The sequence below is a fragment of the Athene cunicularia genome, assembly GCF_003259725.1.
Source record: "Athene cunicularia isolate RWA chromosome 3 unlocalized genomic scaffold, athCun1 chr3_part1, whole genome shotgun sequence".
Classification (NCBI taxonomy): domain Eukaryota; kingdom Metazoa; phylum Chordata; class Aves; order Strigiformes; family Strigidae; genus Athene; species Athene cunicularia.
The window spans coordinates 122842337-122866334 of record NW_020799097.1 but is presented as its reverse complement, the minus strand read 5'-3'; the positions used below and the strand labels follow the sequence as shown (position 1 = coordinate 122866334).

Genomic DNA, 23998 nt, shown 5'->3' with positions numbered 1-23998 from the left:
AGTCTGGTGTGCATGCTTCTTGTCTCCCCTCTTCCATGCTGCTCGATGCAGCTTCGCCGTTCAGCAGTGAAACAAAAAGCGGCACACAGAAGAAAAGGAGCAACAGCTTGGTTGTGTTAGCATCTTGGTTATGTTCTCACTTACCCACAGAAAAATAAAACTGGGCTTCTCAGAAGTGTGTGGTAGTGGCCCGACTAGCTCCCATTAAAAATAACTAAAAATTCAGATATACTCACTCTTTTTTCTCCGGTTTGCTGTTGATCGGCTTCAGCCTGGTGTCCTTTTTAACTGGGTTACTCCTTTTCCATCTTCCAAGTCCAACCTCTCTGAGCAGGGACAGCAGTGCCAGCCACCCCAGGCGTCTCTCCTCAGCGGTGGCAGCGGCATCCAGCCAGCCCGGCAAACTCCCACTGTATGACCTCAAAAAGCGAGGTGGCCCTCACGCGGCAGCCGTGTCTGTCAGCCTTCCTCTCTGCTTTCCCCTTTTCTTTGGGGCTGCTCTGCTTGAGCGAACCAAAACAAAATAAGTTCCCACAGCACATTTAGCCCAGCCCAAAGCAGCGCATGGGTTGAGGGCCCAGGGAGAAGAGAAGGGATGGCGGGAGGGGAATCTCAGCCACTGGCATAGCTGCCAGGGCCTCCTGGGGCACAGCACCGGCAGACCAGGCTGCCCTGGGGGCATCCTCCTCCAAAGTGTGCAAAACACCTGAAAACCACTAAAAAAAAAGTGGAAAAAAACACCTCCTCTCATGTTCTCCACTGCATTTGGTCGAGTATGGCCCATGCCCAAGGTTAGCAGCATTCACCAGTGAAAAATGTAAAATAAACCCATAAAAAACCCCATGTAAAACAAACTCAGAAATCCCAAGGTCTTGAGGATGTATTTCCAGAAATGGCCCTGTGTTTCCCAGCACCGTTTTGTTTTTCCCCTCATTTTCCAGCCAGCCAAACAACAACCACCAGTGTCATTTTGATATGATGTATTTATATTTACATGGTACATTTTAAAGCAATAGCTACACTGATCATACATATTAGAAACAATAAAAAAAGAAGTTAAGAACTAAAATGTACATCATACACTTGTATATATATTTTTTTTTTTACACAGAGGTAAAAAGGCTTATAAAAATCAATACAACAGAGTTTTAACTTTTAGTATATAGATAGAATAATGATGAGGCTTCAGGCACTTTAATTTGTTAACGTGAGCGATAGCTTGGAGAAAAAACAAACAAGAAAAAACTTTCCACAACAGGAAAAAAAAAAAATTTGGTTAATGTTTTGTTACCACAGATACAAAAATAAAATCTGAATATTTTCTCTCAAATGATTGATGTCAGTATTGCAAAGCTGACTGGGAGAACGCTACACACTGTTCAGCAGCAGTGTGGAAATTAAGGAGAAATATTTACAAAAAAACACCCATTTCTATCATTGTGCCCTTACACCACTGCCTTCACAAACCAAATAACACACGCAGCAAAATCTACAAGTATTACAAAAACCCAAGAGAAGAGGGAGGAAGGGGAAAAAAAAAAAAAAAAAAAAAAAGAGGGATTTTTTTCTTTTTTTAAAACTTTTATTTCCAGACATACAGAAAGGCTTGGAGTATGTCTACTTACTTAAATAAATAGGGGCACTTCAAGACCGGACAAAAAGCTGTAAGATCTTTTTGTAGTGTTGTGCTTTATAGAGAGAAGATCTTACAGATGTTTGTTTACATGAAAAAAACAGAAATAAAAGGAAAAGGTTTTTCCATTAATTTATTTATTTTTCCGAGGCTGGCTTGATGTTTACTAGACACCATTGAGAGATTTGTCAACTGCTATTAGGCACAAAATATTTATATTTCATTCAGCAAACCAAGACACATCACCCAGAGTGTAACACTCCATCCCTTTTCCACTATCATTCTTTTTTTTTTCTTTTTCCCAACCGAAAAAATCCCCAGCAACTGCTATGAATTAAGCCTACCAAACTCTATAGTGTATAAGCACATTGCATACTTAATTAATGGTTGACTAAAAAGCTGTGATTAACTCTCAGAGGAACCGTTGGGACATTCCACCAAGAAAGAATGGCAAGTGTTCCTTTTACATTTATTTGGCAAATTAATAATAATAATAAAAAAAAAAAAATCCTCTCTTTTAAGACTGATGTCAATGTGCAATAGAGGGAGGGAAAGGACATGCGCCCACTGGCAATTTACTGCAGAAAGAAATTATGGCAGGAACAGCAGTGCCAGTTTGACAAGCCAATCCCTAGCTGCCTCAAAGTATTCGGATTGTACTATGCTAGTTAGAGCTCACTGCGCTAAATCATTTTTATTTTTTTTTAATAAAAATTATTTGGCTATTCCTTGTAATATATTAGAAAAATACTCTTTTTCCAAGCTAATTACAAGCCTTGTACACAAGACAACATGACATTTAAAAAAAATAAAAAAAAAAAAATTAAAGTAATCTTATCCTGCTGTATGCACCTTCTGCATCCACTTGATAAATCTGGGTGGTGAACTGGGGAGGGGAAAGCCAGGGACTTGCTTCAGTCTGGCTCCTGCAAAGACTCACATGCTTAATCCTAGACGCAAACTCACAGAAACGCCTGTTGCACGTGCAATACGTCAAGACACGTGTAAGCATCTGGAGGTCAGGAAATGGAAGTGGTGGTTAACATCCTGGCTCTTGATTTAAAATACCTGTTTAGATTGCTAAATGTAGTTTCTACCGTGGACGCGTATGTTCTCATGCTCATGTTTTATACAGAAAACAAACAAACAAATACAATTTTCCATACAATCCACCACTTAATGCAGCATTTCCCCAGAATTGCCATGATAGTGCTTTTGACGTTGCATTGTTAAAAATTCTTTGCATAACAACAATTTTCCTCATCTGGAACCTTAGTGTTTTATTCACAGATCATTACATGGCTGGCTAATGAAGAAGTTCCCTTTCTTTTGGGCAGAAAAGACAGTTTTATTTTTTCAATGTTATTTAGGGAAAAAAGAAAACCCTAAAATTTAAGTTTCCCTTTCACGTAGTGGTCTGAAATGATTACAGGTAAGGAGAACTACCAGATTCTCAATGGTTATGTGACTATGGTAACTGAGCCTTGCTTTCTGTTCACAGAGCTTTATGAACAGAGAAATAATTTATGATGTTTGCTGAAGGAAATGACAATGGACTCTAGAAGAGGAACTGCAGCTTAGATGGCTATTTTGGCTTTGGAAAACAGAACAAAAAACCCAAAGAATACCAGTGACAGAAATACTGTGTTGTGGTACAAGTTTGTTACTAGCACACCTTCTATACACACACAATAACTCGACTGCAAGTTAAAATATCTTCCAAGTGAGATTTCATTCACTACACCACCCCGTTTCTAGAAATGCCAAAGCTTGCTAACACGCTGATGGTACCGCACAAGCAGAGGCAAGACGGACACAACCTGGAAAAAAAAAAAAAAAAAAAAAAAAAAAAAAAAAAGCCAACCCAAAACCCATGTACAAGACAGTCTGTTTTGATTACAGATTAATAATACAAAAGTCTATGCTGTAGGTTAGTTAGTTAGAACACTTGATGAGCAAATCAATGCAGCGTGAGCCCCAGACGACAATGTAAAGTGATCCAAACTGGTGGCTTCTGGATGCTGTTGGGCACAGTGGCTGCATCAAAATAAGTGATCTCAATGCTCCAAAACCAACGTGTTCCTTGAACTACAGGAAAAAACGTAACACTTCAAATGCATCTGTAGTCATCCAGCAGCTTTATGTTTTCCACCACAGCACCTGCACATGACCCCACAGTGGTAACAAGCCCGAAGCGGCAAGTAACAGCACATACATGGAGCAATGAAAGACAAGGCGATAAGGGCCATCCACCGGAGGCAAAACATTTCATCACTGGTGTCACACGAGCAAGGATCTGTATAGTCTCCTTCTGGATCGGACATACAGTGATAGAGCATAGTGTCTGCGCACCACATACAGCTCACTCGATGGATGCAAGTCTTGACGCGGTCTGGAGCATCCTGGCATTGACCCCGTTTGTTCTCCTCATGATTGAACATGTCCCTGCAGTACACGCACCGTGACCTCTCACCATCTTCCTTCCGCCTGGGCTTGAATTTGACAGGTTGAGTCTTTATCACAGCACCCTTGATATCTTCACCCAGGTCAAAGTCTGAGTTGTCTACATAAGGGTAAGTGTATTCGTGTTTTGAGGCCTCGCTTTTGGCGAAACGTACATAGGAGTCCATGTCATCATGATCAAAGTTCTTTCCTCGTGCTGGGGCATGGCGATAGTCCTCGTATCCAGTCATCCAAATCTTTTCCCGAGGATTGATGCGCACTATCTCCTCATCATCATCTGGAAAGTTGACGTGCCGGTAGGATCGTGGTACTGACTGTGGAAGTAGGGATGAAGGTGAAGAGGGAGAAAAGATAAATAAGCTCACTCATCAGCAATCACTGTCTCCTTGCTTAGTGAAAAGTCAGTATTTAACCATTTTGTCTTTCCTTCTTTGTACACCCTTCACCATGACCCATCACAGAGTTTCAGCCTTTGGCTTGGCAATCAGTACCACTGTCACAGACTCACAATGGTCTGTGTGCACATGGTACAACGTATCATATCAAATTACAGTGTAAAACCTTTTTTTTTTTTTTTTTTTTTTTTTAGTAATTGGAAGTGATTTAAAGCTAAGTGAGAAGGAAAGGGGGAGAAAGGAAGAGGGGGTCTTTCAGGGATGTAGGGGGAAAACCAACCACCAGCCTTAGCTATGGCAGACACAGCCCTTTAGGTGGCAACGCTGGGAAGAAACCTTACTTGATCTAGATGGTAGTGGTCAGAGCTATAATGGTCGTGAAGGTGTCCACGAGTGCAAATTCTTCGATGTTCGCAGGATGCAGGAGAAGCCAGAGTTCGCACAGGCTGTTCCCTTTTTTGAGAGGAGTTAGAGGAGCTATCTGTAGCATTCTGTTTGAAATGGAAAGGGGGGGGGGAAATCAGCATACATACAGCTGTTACTGCACACTGTATTAAAAGAGACGTTTTGCCACTCACTGACTTTGTGCAAACCTGCAATACTGGCAACACCTGACAGCAGGCAGCTTCATAAAGTTTCACGTAAAATACTTGAAAGAGGCAGATCTGTTACCAGGCCATAAAAGGTGTCGCCACACACATGGAAAAATAATATGCCATAGCCTACCCATGACATATTCACCAACACCACTCGTATTCGCTTGGCATGTTATTTGTTATACTGGGCATTGCAGGTTGATGAGCGTTCACACTGGAAGCTACCTCTGAAGAGCAAAGTCAAACTCCGTCAAATGATGCAACTGTGTAAGTCCTGTAGGAAGACTCAAACAGCAGCACATCTGTGTGCCCAGGCTGTACCCCACTAGTTACCCGGGCTACAAAAATACTGGCAATTTTGTTAACCTGCAGGCATCCCATTTAGTCAAAAACTCCTTTACATGTTCCTCTCTGAACACTCACCAAGCTCCAGTTCATCACAGGCTACTTGAATACTCAGCTTTCCTTTAAACACTTCGGTTTTTTTTTTCCTCTTGTTTTGTCACTAATCTCTAATGTGCAATGAATGCTACTTGTGTTTTTATACATTCCTGGCTCACTGTGAGCACTTTCTTTAGGTTAATTAGTTACGTCATTACACAACAACAATCATGAAATCAGTAACATGCTGTTGCCAATACATACAGCTTCTTCATACATGTATTTCTCCTCCTAGAGAAATACACAGTGGGGTACCAGTCTTAGCCATCCTCGGTCAAAATATTTTCCATACAGTATCTAGACATTCAGGATTTTGCCCATTAGTTCCTTTCATAGATTGGTTAGACTTTTTCATATTACCATGAATATCACGTGAGAGCTATTAAATGCACTATCAGATCAGAAGCAGGAAAAAGAGCCTCCATGCACAATGATCAGAAGAGCTGTAATGTTGCAAGCGCCTAAAATATTGGTGCTTTGAACTAAGAAGAGTCTCTGTCCCCCTTTAACTAATAAGCTGTGCTGCAGCGATAACAAGTCCCAGGGAAAGGTCTCCATTTGTCACAACAGTCAGCTAGAGACACAACCTCAAGAGCAGAGAAAAGTTGTATCGGTAGTGGGAGAAGACTGGTTTTACCTGAAAAACCTCCTCTCCTTGTCAAGAATGCACTGTCTAAATATTATTTTCCAATGAATCGTACTAGACACGTCTCTTACTCCAAGAATACAAGAATACTCACTGTGGATATTTATTTATTCTGAAAAACAACACTCTGTAAGACTCTGTCCAACTGTAAGCACACCTTAAAGCATTTACAACACAAAACAGATGTTGATCCTCTTTAACCAGTATAGCACTTAAAAGCACTGAACTCCCAATTTACTTTGTTGAAAGCAAATATACAGTTCTATTTGCAATGTAATGTAAAGCCAAGCTGGGTTATCTGAGAGGTACAACAAGCAGGATGAGTTTTGAATGGCTGACCCACCCACTAGGAACAGACTTTTAATGTATGTGTTTGTTTTGGTTGGCTTTTTTTTTTTTTAAACAAGTACCTAGAAGTAGAACAACTCTTAAGATTAGTTAACATCGCCTCTAAAATGTAACTAACTGGATATTCAGGCTGTTTTTGAAAAGCGGTTTCATCAGCCAAGTCTTCATAACTTCTTAGACAAAGGCATTTCAATTCAATTTCTTTAAATTCAAATCTTTAAATTCAAAGCTAATTCTTGTGCCAGTAACTTTAGGTCCTACAACATCTATCACATTTTGGGGACATTTCAAAAGAAAGAAAGCAGCTTCTGCAAGCAAGTACTTCATAGTAACATTAAGCTTCCAGTCTATTTGGAAAACCTGATAAGAGTTACGATTTAGTTACAACAGCCACCTCCCTCACAGGAGTACCTTTACGCAGTGCTGTATGCGGCGCAAACCCAGATACCGAGCTGTAATTTAAGCTTCTCAGAACAACAACAGAAAGGCATACACCCCATAGCCTGGGCAGCCTCAGCCTGCAGCATGCCCTCAAAGTTAAACTTTGACTGGCATGAACCAAAAAGGAGGCAGGGCCATAACACAGTGCCAGTGCCAGCCAGCAGGACCCTTCACCTTCACTGGAACTGAGGCTGAGCCCTGCTGGGACAAGCCTTTTGTCGATACACTCCGAAAATGTCACGGGTGCTCATGATCAAAATAACAAAGCCTGGGAAAATTACCCAACTGGAGAAGATAGCACATACTGGCCTGCAACCCCCCTTCACTCTCCTCGATGAAAATAAAAATCCCAGAATGAATGTAACTGCTAGATAATCTCAGCGGTGCAGCTGGGAGCTATACCCAGCCCTCCAAGCAGCATGCTATTTGCTGCTCTCGGGGAAGGCAGTATTGCTGCAACTGGAAAAGAGGCTGTAGTGATTTTTATCTTGCCTGATTCTTAACTACCCTTGCTTTACTCCACACCTTATTCTCCTTCAGACCCGTTGGAGCAACTGAGCCTCTCCTCCACATGTGTTGACATGGCTACAAAACCTGTTTGCAGCATACCACAGAGGCTGTGGCTCTGGCCTCTGCTTTCACCTTATTAAAAATTGCTGCATTTCCATGTTCAATGTCCTCAGATTAGAGGGGCAGTTTGCCAACACAAACACTCTAAGCACTCAGAAAGGGAGAAAGCAAGCTATCCGATACTAGGTCTCTGCTCACTCGTCTGTGAAAAAGTTCATGCTGCCTCCTGGTTGGTGACACTAAAGGCAATGGTTGACAAATGCAGTGGCTGCAGGGTTACTTTGCTGACCATTGGGCTGGGCTAAGCACTGTTGCTTTCCAGCAAGGTCCCCCACTGAAGCTTCAAACTTCTGTAGAAGAGAGAAGGCTCTTGACATATAGGAATGAACAGTTTGAAAACTGGGGGGAAAAAAAGGTAGAAAATACCCCCCTCCCAAGAAGAAGGTCACTAATGAATCCCACAAGGACCTCACCTGTGCCAGTGAGCATACTCATCAATGATCTGAAGAGAGGTGAACAAGACTACACAGTTTTCTAAAGAAACTTAAGCTATTCAAGGGAGTAAAAATGAACACTGACCCTGAAAATGTAAGAATCTCACAATGCTGAGGGACTGGATGTTAATTAAAAAAAAAAAAAAAAATTACCCCTAAAATGCAAAGTGATGGAAACACCTTGATCTGACATGTACAATGATGCACTCTGAGCCAGCTACTGTTGCTCAGGGAAGAGGTCTTGGGGTTAAAACAGACAGCCTTGTGACAGTGTCAGCTTGGTGGCTCAGCAACAGATAAAAAAATAAAGGCAGCAGCACCAAAGATGATCATCAAGGCGTTTCATGTATCTGTTGTGCTTCCCCAATCTGTCTGTGGTTCTGGCACCCACCTCCACCCTGTGTCAATAAAAGGGTATTTCCACCACGGCAAGTTCACAGACTCACGGTCAGGACAATCGAGGACATGGGACAGCTTCCCAACAACAGCTAAGTAAATAGCCTGGGTCTCTCCAGCCTGGAAAAAGAGATGATGGAAGGTACCATGAAGATAGGGAGAGGAGTTTACTGAACTATGAGTCCCATAGGAACATGAACAAGAAGGTATTATTCTTCTGGTATCCTTCAGAAGAGAAGATCACAAGGTATTCACTGGAACAGGCTCAGATAATGTTCAAACAGAAGGATTTCTGACAGAGCCCATAGTTAAAACATGGTTCAAGAAGCCATATGGCAATGCTCAGAAGAAAATAAGTGACCAAGGATAAAAAGCATGATAAAGCTCAGGCCTTCAAAAGCATACTGTACCACTCCCCTGGGACTGAACCTGGACTTGGTGACTGGTGAAAATCAGGCATGTTCTCAAATAAGAGGCACTCTCATCTTCAGCCAAGTGCCACTATGAACCGATGACGGCAAGCTTTTGTGAGTGATGGAAGTAAGGAGCAACTTCTGTTCCCCATATCACGATGCATCTTGGCTGGGATCTTCTACCACCAGCATAGCAGTGAAAATTTTGGGGAGGATGGTGAAGGGGAGGAGATATGAGAGGTTTGCTGCAGGTCACCCAAATACAACACACTTGCCTACAGGAATACATCTATAAAGGACACGGTCTCCAGAGGCAGGCTATCTCACCAATGGAAAAACATGTCCTAAACCATCGAGCCACCAGTCTGTCAGAGAAATACTGTCTTCCTCTAAAGCCTGTTGAAACCAATCCAGCCCCAGTATTTGTTTTTGAGGAGGAAACTACTGAAAACATGCCCAGTAGCCACATAAGAGAAATGAACCCAAAACTAGAGTTGTTGGAACAGAGAGTCCGGTAAGAAACTCTGTTTCAACATGCCCTCAAATACTCAATTAGAGAAATTCATGCTGCACGTACTAGAGCTCTGTGATTGCTATGGCGGTTGTGAAGTCTTGTGGTTTCACTGCTCGGATAACAAAATCATTAATCATGACCATAATAGTAATTTTATAAAACCTATGCAACACATTTCCTTTCGCAAGTGAGCGGTACATATCTGAGTGAGCACACATACCATGTGTGTGATATGGCCATTTTGAGAAACAACATTGCACTTCTACATGTAAATGATTGCACTGTGATCATTTTCAAAAATAAAGTGTCCCTGTTTCCCCCTCAAACTTTTAGAAGTGACACATTAAATTAAAATCCACTAGTCGTTATTAAAGAAGATTATGTGAAACATTTACTGAATTTTACTTCTCACTGAAATGGATTTGTTGCACAAAACCAGTCAGCTCATCAGGTGCCTAAGTAATATTTGGAGATAAGCATCTATCATAAAAACTGATGAGAAAAGCCTTCTGCTGCTCCTGAACTGGACTGATCGCCTTGTCTCTAATGGCTTTACAGAATAGGTTCACCCTGTGTGATGCAACACCCAAGGGTGACTATGAAAAAGAAGAAAGATTCATCTCAAAATTATGAAGCAATACAATCTGCGGCAGCTTGTCAGAAATTGGTTGCCAGAGGGAAATTATGGAGCTCTGTCACTTGTAACTTCCAGAAGTGCTCTCAGCCAGCTAAGGCATTTGCAAGTTTACTGTCAAAAATAATTGTAGGTCAAGCCAAGACAGGATGGGGTTTTTTCCCTCTAGGATTTTAATGGTTACATGAAGCAGTGAGGACAAGGGAGAACAAAAGTATCATAATTTTGAACAAGCAGTTTCTCAAGTAACTGTCTTAAAGGAATCGAAAACCTGTGAGAGACTTGCCTTCGCAAAGCACAAGCCAACCTGCTCTCTATTGCCACGCTCCACTTTGCTCATCTCCCACCGCTGTGCAAGGCTGCTCACTGCATCACCCGTATCTGAGGGGGACTGTTGACACAAAGAATGGAAATGCAAAACTTGGTGGGGGGGTCAAGGTGTCATCTTTATCAAGGCAGCCTTCTGCAATGGCCAGACCACCTCACAGCAGCTCCTGTGTTCACTTCGGGAAGCCTGAACATGTTAAAGAGGAGCCTATCACCATCTCGTCATCCGGAGAGACATCCCCGCCATCCCCAGGACAAGAAACCCAGCTCCCTCACCAGTTCACAGCTTGAGGATGAGCCTGGAAAAATGACAATCAGCAAACTGCAACCTCTCCAAGGCTGTAGCCCAACCACCTCTGGCTGAGACCTGTGTGATGAGCTCCCCACACGCAGCCAGAGCCCTTTGTTTGCTCTTTGTGTGCTCTGCCCAGGTGTGATCGCTTGGGAGCCCTGGCACAAGCCAGCTCTTCCTTCCTTGGCCCTTTTTATTCACTAGAATAAGGGAAAACACAGCTGTGCCATCAACATGGAAAGGAAAAATTATAAAGTTGGTGAAACCATACAGCAAACAAGAAATACTGAGCTAAGCACCAATCTGAAGCTTATCTGCAGAGCCTTTACTGTTTATGAACTTCACAAAGAAGAAGTCTGAGTTAGTTTGGACTCATGGCAAAGAAAATTCCACCTTTCCAAAGAAATTAAGATAAAATATAGTCTCCCAATAATTCCTTCAGCTTAGTCTTGCCAGAAAGTCCCTCCTTTCCCCTCCAGCTTTTTTATTTTAAAGCCTAAAGAGATATAGCACTTTTGAATTTCACAGAGAGAGGAACAGCAAAAATCCCAATTTTTGTCTCAAAACACCTTCTACTCTCTATTCAAGAAAATTAGAAAAGGAGACAGTTGACATTTTCCACCCACCTCTAAGTGCACCCTGTATACTCAGGACAGCCTACTTCAGAGGGGGCTTAGATTATCTAAGTATTAGAAAAAGGTTCAAGTGTGAAAAATCTTTCGAGATTCCTGTCTCCTAGACACAAGCTTTTAATTTGTCACGGCAAGATAAAGCCACAGAAGAAAATGCTTTTGTCAAATTTCTGTTTGTTTCCTATCACTGAAGACAAAACAGAAATTGTGTTGAAGAAAATTGCTTTAATACATTTTTGAAACGTTTTGACACTCTCATCTGCTGAAGACTGCTGGAGCTGAATCTAGTTTTACTCCCTAGCAGAAAATCTGAAGGAAAAGCTTCACGTTAGATCATATTCCAGTACAATTCAAAGACAAATTGGCTGTACACAACCATTACAATAAGCTTGGATTCAGATTTTTCCAAAACCAGAACAGGACTATAATTTCTCATATGTTTGGACTGTTTCCTAGTCACCACTTACACAAATACCAATATAAAGTGCAGAAAGCTTGCTTGTTTTACTGCTACCTTTTTTATTTTTAGGTTTTGTGGTTATAGCTTTTAGTGCCAGAAAGATGCTGGTGGCTGTGCTGTCTAAAGTCAGCAAAACTCAAGGAACATTTACAAGGATTCGGTGCACAAGATCATCTCCATTAAGCTAACGCTAAACTCACTCCTGGCATCATCGTCAGTTCTGTGTGGACCACAGATGTGGCTTAATGGCTCACTTCGAGGAGTAAAAAGAATATATGAGAATCAGACATGGTTAAATGATACAGCAAACACTCAGATGTAGGAAGGGGGAAACCTCAGTGAGATTCTCCTGTTTCACTGCTTGCTGGCGATACAAGGTGTCAGACACATCTCTGCAAAAGCAGGCATTTGAACAGATATGAAGAGAAATGCCTGCAAAAGTCGGAGGAGGACTGAAGACAGATAGTACCCCATTTTGCTCGGATTTAGCTCAGGACCAGAAGCTGTGAGTGGGTCCACACAACATTTTCTTCCCATACAATACCCCTCGTCTTGCCCTTACTGCACCACTGGCTAGAGCACCGCTTCAACAGAAGGAAAGGTCTTTGCATCAGGTACTCATAAGGAAAAACCAGAATGCTATAAAGGGAAAAAAACCCCAAATCACAAGCCCATGTTACTGGGCTGCTCCCCAGGCACCATAGCAATCCCATGGTACAGTGGTGAGAGTGGGATGCCTCTGCCTACTCAAGAGGCACTCGTGTCCTTGTCAATCTGGGGAGCCTCTCCTTACCAGGACTCCTACATTTCCTTCTTCATTCTTGTAACTCCTCCTTGCTGTGGCCTGACTGGATTTCTCCATGCTGAGATGAGCGACATCACTTCAGCGGGATCTTTTTACCTAAGCCTGGGAACTGTTTAAACCAACTAATTGCTTAAAACCACCTAGGGACAGAGGCAGGCTTTTCCTTTTTGCATAAAGAGTTCTGTTAATCTGTTTATGCCTTGGAAACGACATCTCAGTGTGGACTACAGCACTGTCAGGATGATCAGCTGCCCAATATTTGTGTTCATACAGCTCTGCGAAGATTAGCAAAGTCTCTCTCCTCTAACAAGTAATATTAGCCATGTTACCACAGCTGTCCTCTGCTAAGGCCATGAGAGATGACCACTGAGGTCCGTACCGCTCTGGGGAGGTGACAGTCCCTGCTTTTCCCTTCTACCAGTCCCACTGCCTGCTCTTTGTGCATACTTGGGTGGAAAACCAGGGAAATCTAGCCAAAAATAATTTTCCTATCAGATCCCTGACCCCAGTTGACCACCCATAGCAGCTTATGCCTTGATGGCACGGGAGGGTCTCCAGGCAAAGTAGGGGGCAGGTATGGGGCATTCTGGAGAGTGAGGTGGGTGCCAAGCTCCTCTTCAAAGTCTTCCATCTTTGACCTGCTTGTCATGAGCATAGCTGCTATTAATTTGGAAAGCGCTAGCTCCTAATTTTAAGGTGCTAACAGGGAACTCAGCGCATCCAATACTGCTGAAAAGCTTTCCTTTCGGAAGACAAGGGATGCTAGGAAAAAAAGGAGAGATGTCTCGCCAGGGGGTGTTAAACACTGGACGTGCACAGGGGACGGCAAGAGCCTGTGCTGCTGCTGAGCACAGCCGGAAACAGATGGCTCCACATAACTCACCACTGAATCTCAGCTTATCTATACAGAAATTTCCAAGGGGGTGGGGGAAGAAAATAAGGTTGGGAAGGAAGAAAAATATTAATGAAAATGAGATTACCTAAAATAAAATAATCAATGCACCTAATCCATCATTAATGTCTTTGCTATATACAAACTCAACACTTCGGCCCCTAAATTCAACAGCATGCTCCTCCTATATAATGCACCAGGTTACAAATGGAGGAGGAAAACAACATTTAAATTCAGACTTCCCACAGCAGACTTAATCTGATATTTTAAGAAGTCAGTTAGGGGTCATTTATTCACAACAGTTATGAGCATCCACGTTATTTTAGCTGGAATTAATCACCAAAATAGAATCCAACAGCTGATGCAAACTTTTGAAATACCCTCTTCACATGCACTGCAAATATGTCAGGCTCCACTTAAAAATGCAGTGGTACTTATTTACTTTGTCTTTCCTTCTCCCTTTTGCAGAAAGAACCGGAGACAGATGAACTGCTTCCTATAATCACCTCTGATTTAATTTTCATAAAATATTTACGAGATAAGGAGCAAGCAGACCCTTGGCAAAATGCATAAGGCAGGTGAGGGAAGGAAGCAGGGCTATTTAGATGCAGTTGTTTACAATGCATTTCTGTGCTGGGCGGAGGTCCATTTTGAGCTCCCTGGACTCTTGTATTCTGTTGTTCGTCCTCAGCTACTACCAAACACATGCATGGGGCAGAGGGAACACCATCCTGCAGTATTTTTTCAGCCAGAAAGCTGGTTTGTTTAGGTTGGGTTTTTTTTTGTTAAAGGGGTGAAAGGGGAAACCTGCCACTTTAAAGGAAAATAATTCTTGAAGCCTCTTGTAAAAGCACCTTTCACTTTTTAGCTTTAACAAACTCCTCATTTTCCTTTCCAAACTCTAAAAAGAGAAACGCCAAACAAAAAAAAAAAAACCAACCCAAACATGAGAGGATGCAACCAAATCATGTTAGACTAGCAACTCGGGTGCATACTCCAAGCTTCCTGAACATCGTGGTGATTTTTTTTTTTTTTTCTTTTCTACCTGTTAATTGAGACAACAGATTCAAACCAGATTTGTCAGCGTTTAAACAGCATGTGGAAATTACAGGCTCCATCATGAAGAGCAGGGCAACATAGCAATTTGCTCCACAGTTCCAAGTCAAGCCCCTTCATATCAACACCAAGACAGATGCTCCAGCTTGGCACCAGGAGCCAAATGTCTTCCCCTCTAAATTATGCAGAGAGGCTGGGATGCTATGGTCACACATGGCTTTGCCTTCTCGCTGCGGACCCGGATCCCTCCGGCCCCACCAGCGCTGCTGGTTTATGTGCCAGGCGGAGTTTCTCTAATCCCTTCTGCCACGGCACGGGAAGCTGTCAATCACTGCTCTGTCTCCTGGCCAAGGCTGCCTCTTTCCAACCGTGTTTACACCCTGTGCAGGGTCCGCTCTGCCTGTTACCTTCAGAGGCAGTGCCTGGGGCCAGGCGAGACACCCCAAATCCGGTCTCCTCCCACGAGTGCCCTGGGACAATGCGTTTTGTTCAAATGCAGCAGCCAGAGAGATTGTAGCTTACAAATACAGCTGCTTGCTGAAAGCAACTTCCTCAGGTTGAATATTAAAATAAAAGGCCATTTTCTGTCTTTGTGAAATTTTCAAGCACCCTGTGGCCAAAAGAAAGGACTAGACGCTTAAAAGGCTAAGTGCATAGCCCAGATTAAAGAAGGAACATAATGGAAAACTGTAAGTAATATCAACTATGTGTAAAAGTGTAACATTTGGCTATAACACACCCCCATCGACACCAACTCAGCTATCCTGTTGTCGTCTTCTTGTCTCAATCGAAGGATGAATTTCACAGTCGCAACATGAAGGAGGAACATACCATAAATATTAAGCTAGGCTCGGCCACAGGTGCAAGAACCACTTTACTTGTATGACTGGCACAAGTACAGCAAGGTATGCAGTGAAGCTGTCTTGCAGAAGGTGTAACCATGGCCAGAGGGTACACGATGAACTTCAGGCAGCATGATGAGTATTAGAGGGGTAGTGGAGGATTTTTGCTGCCTGCTTAGCCCATCACTCGTTATGGTTTCCCTTGAGCCAGCACTTCTGCTTCCCCAGCCCTACAGTGAGCTGGCTCGAGGAGCTAAACTACCGGAAAAGTATTCACTTTCTTTTATAGGGCTAGTGTTTGGTTCACTTCCCCGGGCTGGCTCAGCATGGGGTCAGCTGTGCTGGTAGAAGAGGAATGGCAGGAGCTCCTCTCCACTCCGCTGGCTCTCAGTGGTGCTGAGGCTAAAGATGCATCAGTCAAGTCACATCCCATGGCTGTAGTTTCGTATACAGCACTAAAATAACCTCTGCAACCCCATTCCTGCTCCCCCACACCAGCTCTGCTCTTGGAACGGCTGTGCAGCGAAAGCAATGTGGGGGGAACCAAGCTAGCTAGAAAATAACTTGCTTTTCACAGGCATTTTGCCTCAAATCAGGTCCCCCTTACATAATGCTGAAGAAATGCCCGGAGAACCACAGCTAAACAAAAGCAAGGCCAAGACGAGAAGGCCACAAACCCAGCCTGTGAACCTCTGTTGACAAGCTGAGGTAGGCAAAACCGCCACACTGCAAGCACAGAAAAGATGAGCTGTACTTACAAATGTTCCTCCTGGCTGAGGGGGAGGGATCAGAGTTAGTCAAAGGAAACAGCAAGGGCTACAGTGGCTGCTTTTGGGGAGGAATAGCAAACACCACCTTCAGCAAGGGATCCCAGGGATGGCTTCTGTCAGCGGCCAGAAATTTGGGCTCCACCTCTGGGTGCTCACCCCCCTACATCCCTCCTTTATCTGGGCTGCTGCTATTGCCTGCAGGGCCAGCATTGAGTCCAACTAGTAAGCTGATCCAGGTTAAAAAATAATCTTTTAAGAAAAAAATCTCCTCCCCATCCATTTTACTGTACACTAAGAAAGCGCAATTTCATCTTGGCTGTTTTGTTTCTGACACATTTGTGCCTTAAGCACACAAATGCACTAAAGCATTCAGCTCCAGATGAATTAAAAGGGAACACGCTCATAAACAGCTTCACACTTTAACTCATCGCATAGCTTAAGTACATAACTACACAGCCAAATTATTTTTTCAGAAGACAAACAGGCAGCTAGCTGATTGCAAGTGTGAAATGGTGCTACAATGCACTCAGATCACGAATTCATTAGCTAGAAACTACAGCTAGAGAGTCACCAGTCAATTCACCTTTGGACAAGGAATCCTACAGGCAGGTTTGCCGGTGATCCTTCTCATCCCAAAGCCTCAGGTGACTGTGTATTACAAGAAAATAGACTTTCAGTAATCTGAAGATTACTTAAATGAATGCAAGTCTGGTTATACATAACAAAATAATTGAATAGAGCGTAAAACTGAAAGAGCCAGCACACTAAAATATGCCACCATATCATCATTTAAGCACATGGAAAGGAATAAATGGGTGTTGAAAAGAGAAACAAAAAAACCCTGGCAAAAATCTCCTTTGAACTGCTGGAGCAAACTGAACAAAACTCAATACTTAACCAGTGCACAAATTACAGCACTTACAAGTTCTGGCAAGATACAGCTATAAGGAAACTTCCATCACAGCAGAAGATCAAATTTCAGTTTCCTGCAGGATATACCCCAATCCCAGTGCAGGACCAACTGTGTTTGTATGTGGGAATGGTACAAAGCCAGAAAATACACTACAAAAAACGGTCTTGAGAGGAAGAATTGTGACAAGAGAAATTGCTTACCCTTAACAAAGTAGCTCAACACATCCAAGTCGATGCTATAATTAGTTACATAAAAACTACACGACAGCGAGACTTGGAATATCTGTTAGCAATACAGATATCTTCTGCTTAATAATTTGTTACCAAACGACAGATACTCCTCGCCTTGTCTTCACACAGACACCTCAAACACCCCAAGCTCTCAGTAAGCTGATATTTGCACAAAAGGACCAATTCCTGTATATATAAAAAAAAAAACCCAACATATCCTTTCTTTTGGGTCCCAAACACTTTTCTGCCTCCTTCACAAAGTGCACGTGGGTGCCCGTGACTGACCGAATTTCCAACCACATTCCCATCAAATTCCCCGCCAGCGTGGCAGTGGCTACCGGACCCCTGTGAAGTGCTAGAGTACTGGCTGGGTGATCCCATCCTTGCCAAGGAGTCAGAAGTTTGAAGACTGTGTGTGGTAAAAGAATCAGACTGATAGCTCGGTTTAAAAAAGGAAATAAAAAAAAAAAAAAAGAAGGTTTTGTTGTTTGAAAGCCTTAGACTGAAAAAGTGCCAAAGCAACTAAAGTTCAGTGCACTTGGGAATTGTGCTAAATTACATATTCCTGATCTGCAGCATGAAAAGTCTGCTTTGCCCACCAGAGATTAACCCAAAAGCAAAAAAATAATACGATAAATACAATAAAACAATACATAAATTGTGCAAGACCTCTATTTCCCCCTCCTTTCTTTTAAAGAAAGCAAATAAAGCTTCACATCTACCCCATGGAGCTCTCTCCAATCAGTTCCCCTTAGCTCTTCACTTCACTTACTTCTCACAAATCTGTTATATACACAAGAATAAACAGATTTTATGTTCTGCGTACCTCCACACCACAGTAATTTTTGTACTGCTTTCTGTCCAGACAGGCTGCGAGTGAACAAGAAAAACTCTATAGGCTGAAGTAGATAGTAATTGCCCCAACGGTTTTGAAGGACTTAGAAGAAAAGAGCAGCTGCCATCTCAGTGACAATTGTATTAAATTATCAGTGAGTATAGCTTGCTTGTATTGGTAGAAAGAGTAAGAAAAATAAATGCATTAATTTCCAGCATCACTTAGAAGAAACAGGAGGTCCCAAAGAAAAGGGAGAAACACAACACTATAAAAAAAACCTGACAGCCAGATCCATTCCCATTGAGTGGCTTGAATTTGTTAATGGGCAAAGTTAACCTGAAGAAAGGCAGGAAAAAAAGGGAACAAAAAGAAGCTAGACTTAAAATACCTGCATATTCAGGATATTTTCACTATTTCAGCGGCATCTCTCCTGCCTCCTGACCCCTGGCATAAAAGCAGGAAGAATTCCACCAAGCAGCTGATACACCCTGGTATTAAGAAGGAGGAAGAAAAAAACCCAAACTACACATAAACCAATGACTTCAGACTCGGGGACTACCTTAGTAGTCAGTCTGCTGGAACAAATCAAGGCAGGTTTTACAGCACTGAAGTGCGAGGAGTAAAAGCAATGCTCAAACATGACAAAAAATTGCTAAATTGTTGTTGCACTGACTGTTCAAGTGTAGGATGGGGATGCTCAGACCACTGCAAATCACTTGAGCGCGCCAACTATTAAAAAAAAAAATAAAAAAATCATTCTTAATCCAGTTCATTGCTCAAAGCCAGGAAAGGCCTTTTTTTTTTTTTTTTTTTTTTTTTTTTTTTTTTTTTTTTTTTTTTTTTTTTTTTTTTTGAGGGAGGGATTTGAGCCTGCTGGCTTCTGTGTGTGAATTTTTCTCTTCTTGGCAAGGGCTTTTTCTTTCTTTTAAAATCTGAATTAGAATAGCTGTGGTTTACAATGCAAGCCCAAAATCCAGACATCAGAGGATGTGGCTAGCAGCAGTGAACCCTTCGGCCGTACATGCACAGTACAGCTGGCTGCTGAGCAGGAAAAATAACATAGGTGAAGCCATCTAGTCCTATCACTGGGACAATCCTCTAATCGCTTTGCTCAGCCTCACAGAGCCAATAAGGTGGACTTGCTCACGGTGACAACCTAAGCACCACACCCCAACATCCCCATACAGTGCTCCTCCAAAAGGCATTTTTCCATTCTGTTATTTTATTTCAGCCTTAAGAAAAAGACATTGCAGGCTCTTGCTGCTTCTCAATCCCTCAGCACAACTCGTGAAAGAAATAAATCTTGCAACTCAGTGCTTCATACACTCGGCAACATTGTTTTCCATGGAAGGATGGGACAAGAGATGCTATAGCATCACAAAGAACTTACAAATATATTCCAAAGGAATTGGACTAGGTTTTTTACACTTGCACTTTAAAGAAAAAGAGCTACAGTGGTTCTTTAAAAGAACCATCTGAATGTGGAACGACCAAGCCAGCAAGAAAAATTAGATTTATTGTTTATCTAACTAACATAAATCTTATAAATTTTAATAGTGAGGCTGTAACACGCTTGAGGCCCACATGGGAGATGAAAGTAGGGAAAAGGTTTCATGGAAAGGCAGCAAGGAGAAATCTGTTTTTTTAATTAGGAAACCAGAAGAGATGCAAGGAGGACTGTAACATTAACATCTGCCACAGTCTGCACTGCTACAGCAGAGAATGGGTAGTTGTGTCTGTCTCAAACAACTGTCAGCAGCGTCCAAGCCACATGACAAACTTCCTAACTCCAACATCCCCAAGCACAGGAGTACACGTTCACGCTGAGAAAAAGGCACGAGGGGCGCAGGATTGCTCCAAACACATGACTTCATGGTGAAAATGTGAGTCTGAAAACTTCTGCTGGTAGTGCAAATGTGAATCCCATCACCAGGACCCTGCACAGAGAAGAAAAGTGGTGGCAGCAAGATCTGTCCGCATCACCTTAGTGAAGCGGGAGAATATTTTCCCTGTCTTGAAGAACCGAGGCAAACAGGCTTTTAGACAGGAGTCTGCAAGAGAAGCAATGGATCGAGCCTAGGTATCTTAAAACACAACCCTGTAGCCCAGCCATGCACCCCTAGATTATGCCTCCTCTACCTGCAAATTTCCCCAAGTCTCATTTTGAACAAAAACTAGGATTTAAAAAAAATTATTACTGATTACACGAAACAGCTATGATTGTAACATGCATATCAAACTTAGTAAGGTTGGGTTTTGTTGCTTTCTCCCTCGCATTAAACCTGAACAGGACTGCTGTCATTTTTAGGTTCACAAACCAGAGCAGACATGGGAGCTGTTTTTCCTCCTGCCAGTGGGTGTCTTTTCTTTAGCACTAAAGCAAGCACAAGGCTGCAGATTTATCTGAAAAACATATGAGTGGCATTTCAGCTGAACTGGTCATAAGGTTTCAGAATGAACACCTCTGCTTTTTTAGATAGGTTGCTAAAAAGAGATCATTTCAGGCACTCTGCAGACTCTGGAAGACATTGACCTTTCTTTCCTTGGACTCAATTCACATTTTTCACTTCATGGTCATGTGGGATTATTATCTGTAATTCAAAGTAAAATTGTAGATTAAGGAAAAAATTTTGCATGAGAGCTAAACTATAATGGCAAATTCTGTGGCTGAGGAACTACAGAATATATGCAGTCCTTATTAAACGTTATTTCTGAAACGCATGTTAATTAAAGAAGGCTGAAGATGCAGGCTGGATGGATGGAGACAAACAGAACAATCTCAGACTGCTGCAAAGACAGTGTTTCCCCCAGTGGAGACAGATGGATGGCTAGTCTTACTCAGATTGCATCTCTTGAGAGGACGATTTATAATGTACAAGACAGGAGAAATTTATTTGCTAACATATGGAAAACATTTATGGGCTCTACTGAGGATCTGGAATTAAAGAAACACAACTACATACTGTTAAAACTTCTAAATGGCGATTTCATTTAAGAAATAAGCATATTCCCCTCAAGTCAATGACATTTACTTCTATATACTTTTGTCTTCTGCCCTGTTAAGGCATGAATTTCAGAACAGAGGGTTATATCGATTCATATAGTTGTTGTAGGTCTAATCCACTGAACAATCATTAGATGGCAAAGTCTTGTTTTGAAAGATACAACCCATGCTTCAGAACAACGGGTGGGGAGCATACACCATAGGGATGGGGCAAGGTACTGCTGCTCAAGTTTTGGTCTTGGCACTGCAAGTTAACAGCAATGGGAGGAGATGAGGCTACAGACACCAGCCATCTTCCCAAGGAAATGCTCAGGTATCCACAGCTGCAGATAATTCACCTCCTTAAAAACAAAAAACCCCACCTTCTGGTACAAGTAAATGATCCTCCATTAAGCCACACAAGATCATAGCCTGAGGGAGAGCTCTACCTCTGGGGCAAACCTTCTCTTCCCCATGTAAATAACTTGCTGGATGCCCGCAAGGGTTGCGTGCTGGCTGACGAATAAACAAAAGTTGCATGCAGTCATCGTCCCACAGAGCAGTATTGAAGCTAACAGGATCAGGGACAGTATAAAAGCCCTGTGTCAATCAATATCTGACAGCCATACCAGGGTCAGTGCTTATAAGTAAGGAGGCTGGTTGTTTTAAAGCCAGTACCATTACATTGGTGCAAACATCAGTGCTGATGTGCGAGACAAAGTTGGGGTGGCTGTCTGCAAAATGACATAACAAATGTGAAGTTTCGGACCTCTGTAGTTGAAGAGATTGAAACATCTTCAAGGAGAGGCAGGACTTCGGGCCAAATATTTGAGGCAGCAGTGTAGCAGCAATGGCTGGGATTTTCAGAGATGGGTAAATGACTGATTAAATGACTCAATCATGCAGATGCTTTTGAAAATTCTGCCGCACGCAGTTAAGTTTATTCATGCATGTGTGGGTGAGGGGGAGGACTGTGAAGATTTTAATAACTACCTTAGGAAATAAAAAAGAACAAATGTACTTTCTCTTTAAAACAGAGCAAAAAAAACCCCAAACCCCAAAAATCCACTGCTGTGGCTGGGGAAAAGAGTTTACAGGAAAGTTGTAAAGAAGTTTTGTGTGCAAGGATGACCGAATGGACTATGATACACAAGTCAAAAAGTGTCAAGAAAGAATGAAACAGAAAGGTAAAAATAAAACATATCACAGCCCTATCAATTTCTTCCAGTTTAAAACCCCTCCATGCTTCAGTCTCTTATTTCTGGCTTACGCAGACTTCATACTCCACCATCACCTACCAGATAAATGGGAAGTTGAGAGCTTCAAAGAGCTTAAGGACTGCAGGAAAAGCAGAGACTTCATCCTGGGAAAGTAAAGAAGAAATATTGGGGAAAAAGATGCTCCCAAAGCCTGATTTTTGGAGTTCAACACAGCTGCACTGATGTGACAGCTTGACTAACAGCACCATGTGAGTTACTATCATTGGTGAAGTCCCTCTCACGCTCTGGAGATCACACAACATGCAGTGAGAGCTGCCAGGCAGGGCACAACTCGAAGTGTGAACATCCCCCTGGATCCCAACAAGGTGCTGACCGCAGCTGAGGTTTCCCTCCTTGCTAATCCTATCAAGTAGCTTGTTCCTCCGTCTCCATGAAGCATCCTACCCATAAATATCTGCACAGCAGGGGGTTATCTGTCACCTCCTTGGGGTCAAGTAGGGGGGAAAAATTCTCACAGTTTTGGCTCTTCTTCGCTTTAAATGCAGGAGTTTGGGTGATTCTGATGCAGCTGGAGCACCATTCATCCAACTTTCCCAATGTAAAGCAAGACCTCCTTAAAGGCAACAACTTAAAAAAAGCACCCTACGAGTTTAAAAATCAACACTCAACCACAAGACTGAGCTTGTGGAGAAATTCAGGAGCGCTCCCAGGTCACTAAACGTCAGCTGGTTGGATTTAGAAAAAAGTCTTTCCTATTTCCACAGGCTACTTTTCACTGCTTTAACACTATTTCCACATCTTACCCAGTGAGAGCTGGTACACACCCACCCAAGGCACATTTCAACAGTGACCCCTTTCTGACGAGCTCAGAAGAGCCACACGCACACCCAGCACAACCACCCATCCCCAGCAGAGCACGGCTCACCCAGCAACTTTGGGGACAGAACAGTACAAATCAGTAAACTGCTCTGGCTCCAGCGGTGCCTCCCCCCAGTCCATTCCATTCCAGTGCCTATAAATCACTCTTGGCAGGTAGTTGGGAAGCAGCTGCTAATGATAGCTTTGCTGTGGAGTGCAGGAAGTCACCTTTTAACCCTGCCTGCTGTTGTTTGTCTCCCGGAGCTGTGACAAAAGGACAGATGTGGACAGCATGCCAGCCGACAGTAGGATCTGGCCAAAACGCAGCAGGGAACCTGCCCTGGTCCCTTACCACCAAAACATCACCCTCAAAAACACCTTTTGGCTTCGGGTGCTTCCCAGTGCCCATCTTCAAAATGTCAGTCCTCAGTTTTCCCTCATTCACCCTAAAGATGCTGGGAAGCATCCCAAAGGCTACTTTAATTCAGTTTGTGGCTGCTGCACTGAGGACATTTCATGTTCCACTCTCCTGCCATCCAGTCCCCACCTGTGCCATGGGACAAGGAGGGCATTTATAACATAACTAATGCACATACACGTGTGCGTGGGGGTTTGCGATCGGAGCTGAGCAAATAAATTTAATAGACAAAGTATTCGATGTGAGTGTCTTGTTTTCAGCTCATGGAATATCCATGATCGGATTACGATTTCTTCCAACGTAATTTTTTTTTAATTTTCCCTTCTTTTAAAGTATGCAAGCGTAGCTGGGACAGTAGTTTCTTCTGTTTCAGAAAAGCTCCAAAACACATATTGACATTACCACAAACTAAATACGAGCAACTCACTCCTACTTAAGTCACCACTAGTTAGGCAGATGGCATGCTACTGTACCTTCCTCC

General features: G+C 42.7%; 1 protein-coding gene across 1 annotated transcript in view; it reads right to left on the bottom strand.

The window, feature by feature from the left end:
- Window positions 1–968: 968 nt before the first annotated feature.
- Window positions 969–23998, bottom strand: part of SPRED2 (sprouty related EVH1 domain containing 2) — a 37553-nt gene continuing 14523 nt past the window's right edge. Inside the window, exons 5-6 of the mRNA XM_026845936.1 lie at window positions 4833–4982; window positions 969–4410 (exon numbers count right to left, since the gene is read on the bottom strand). Coding sequence (XP_026701737.1) covers window positions 3760–4410; window positions 4833–4982 — 801 coding nt within the window. The 3' untranslated portion in view covers window positions 969–3759. The remainder of the gene's footprint in view (window positions 4411–4832; window positions 4983–23998) is intronic.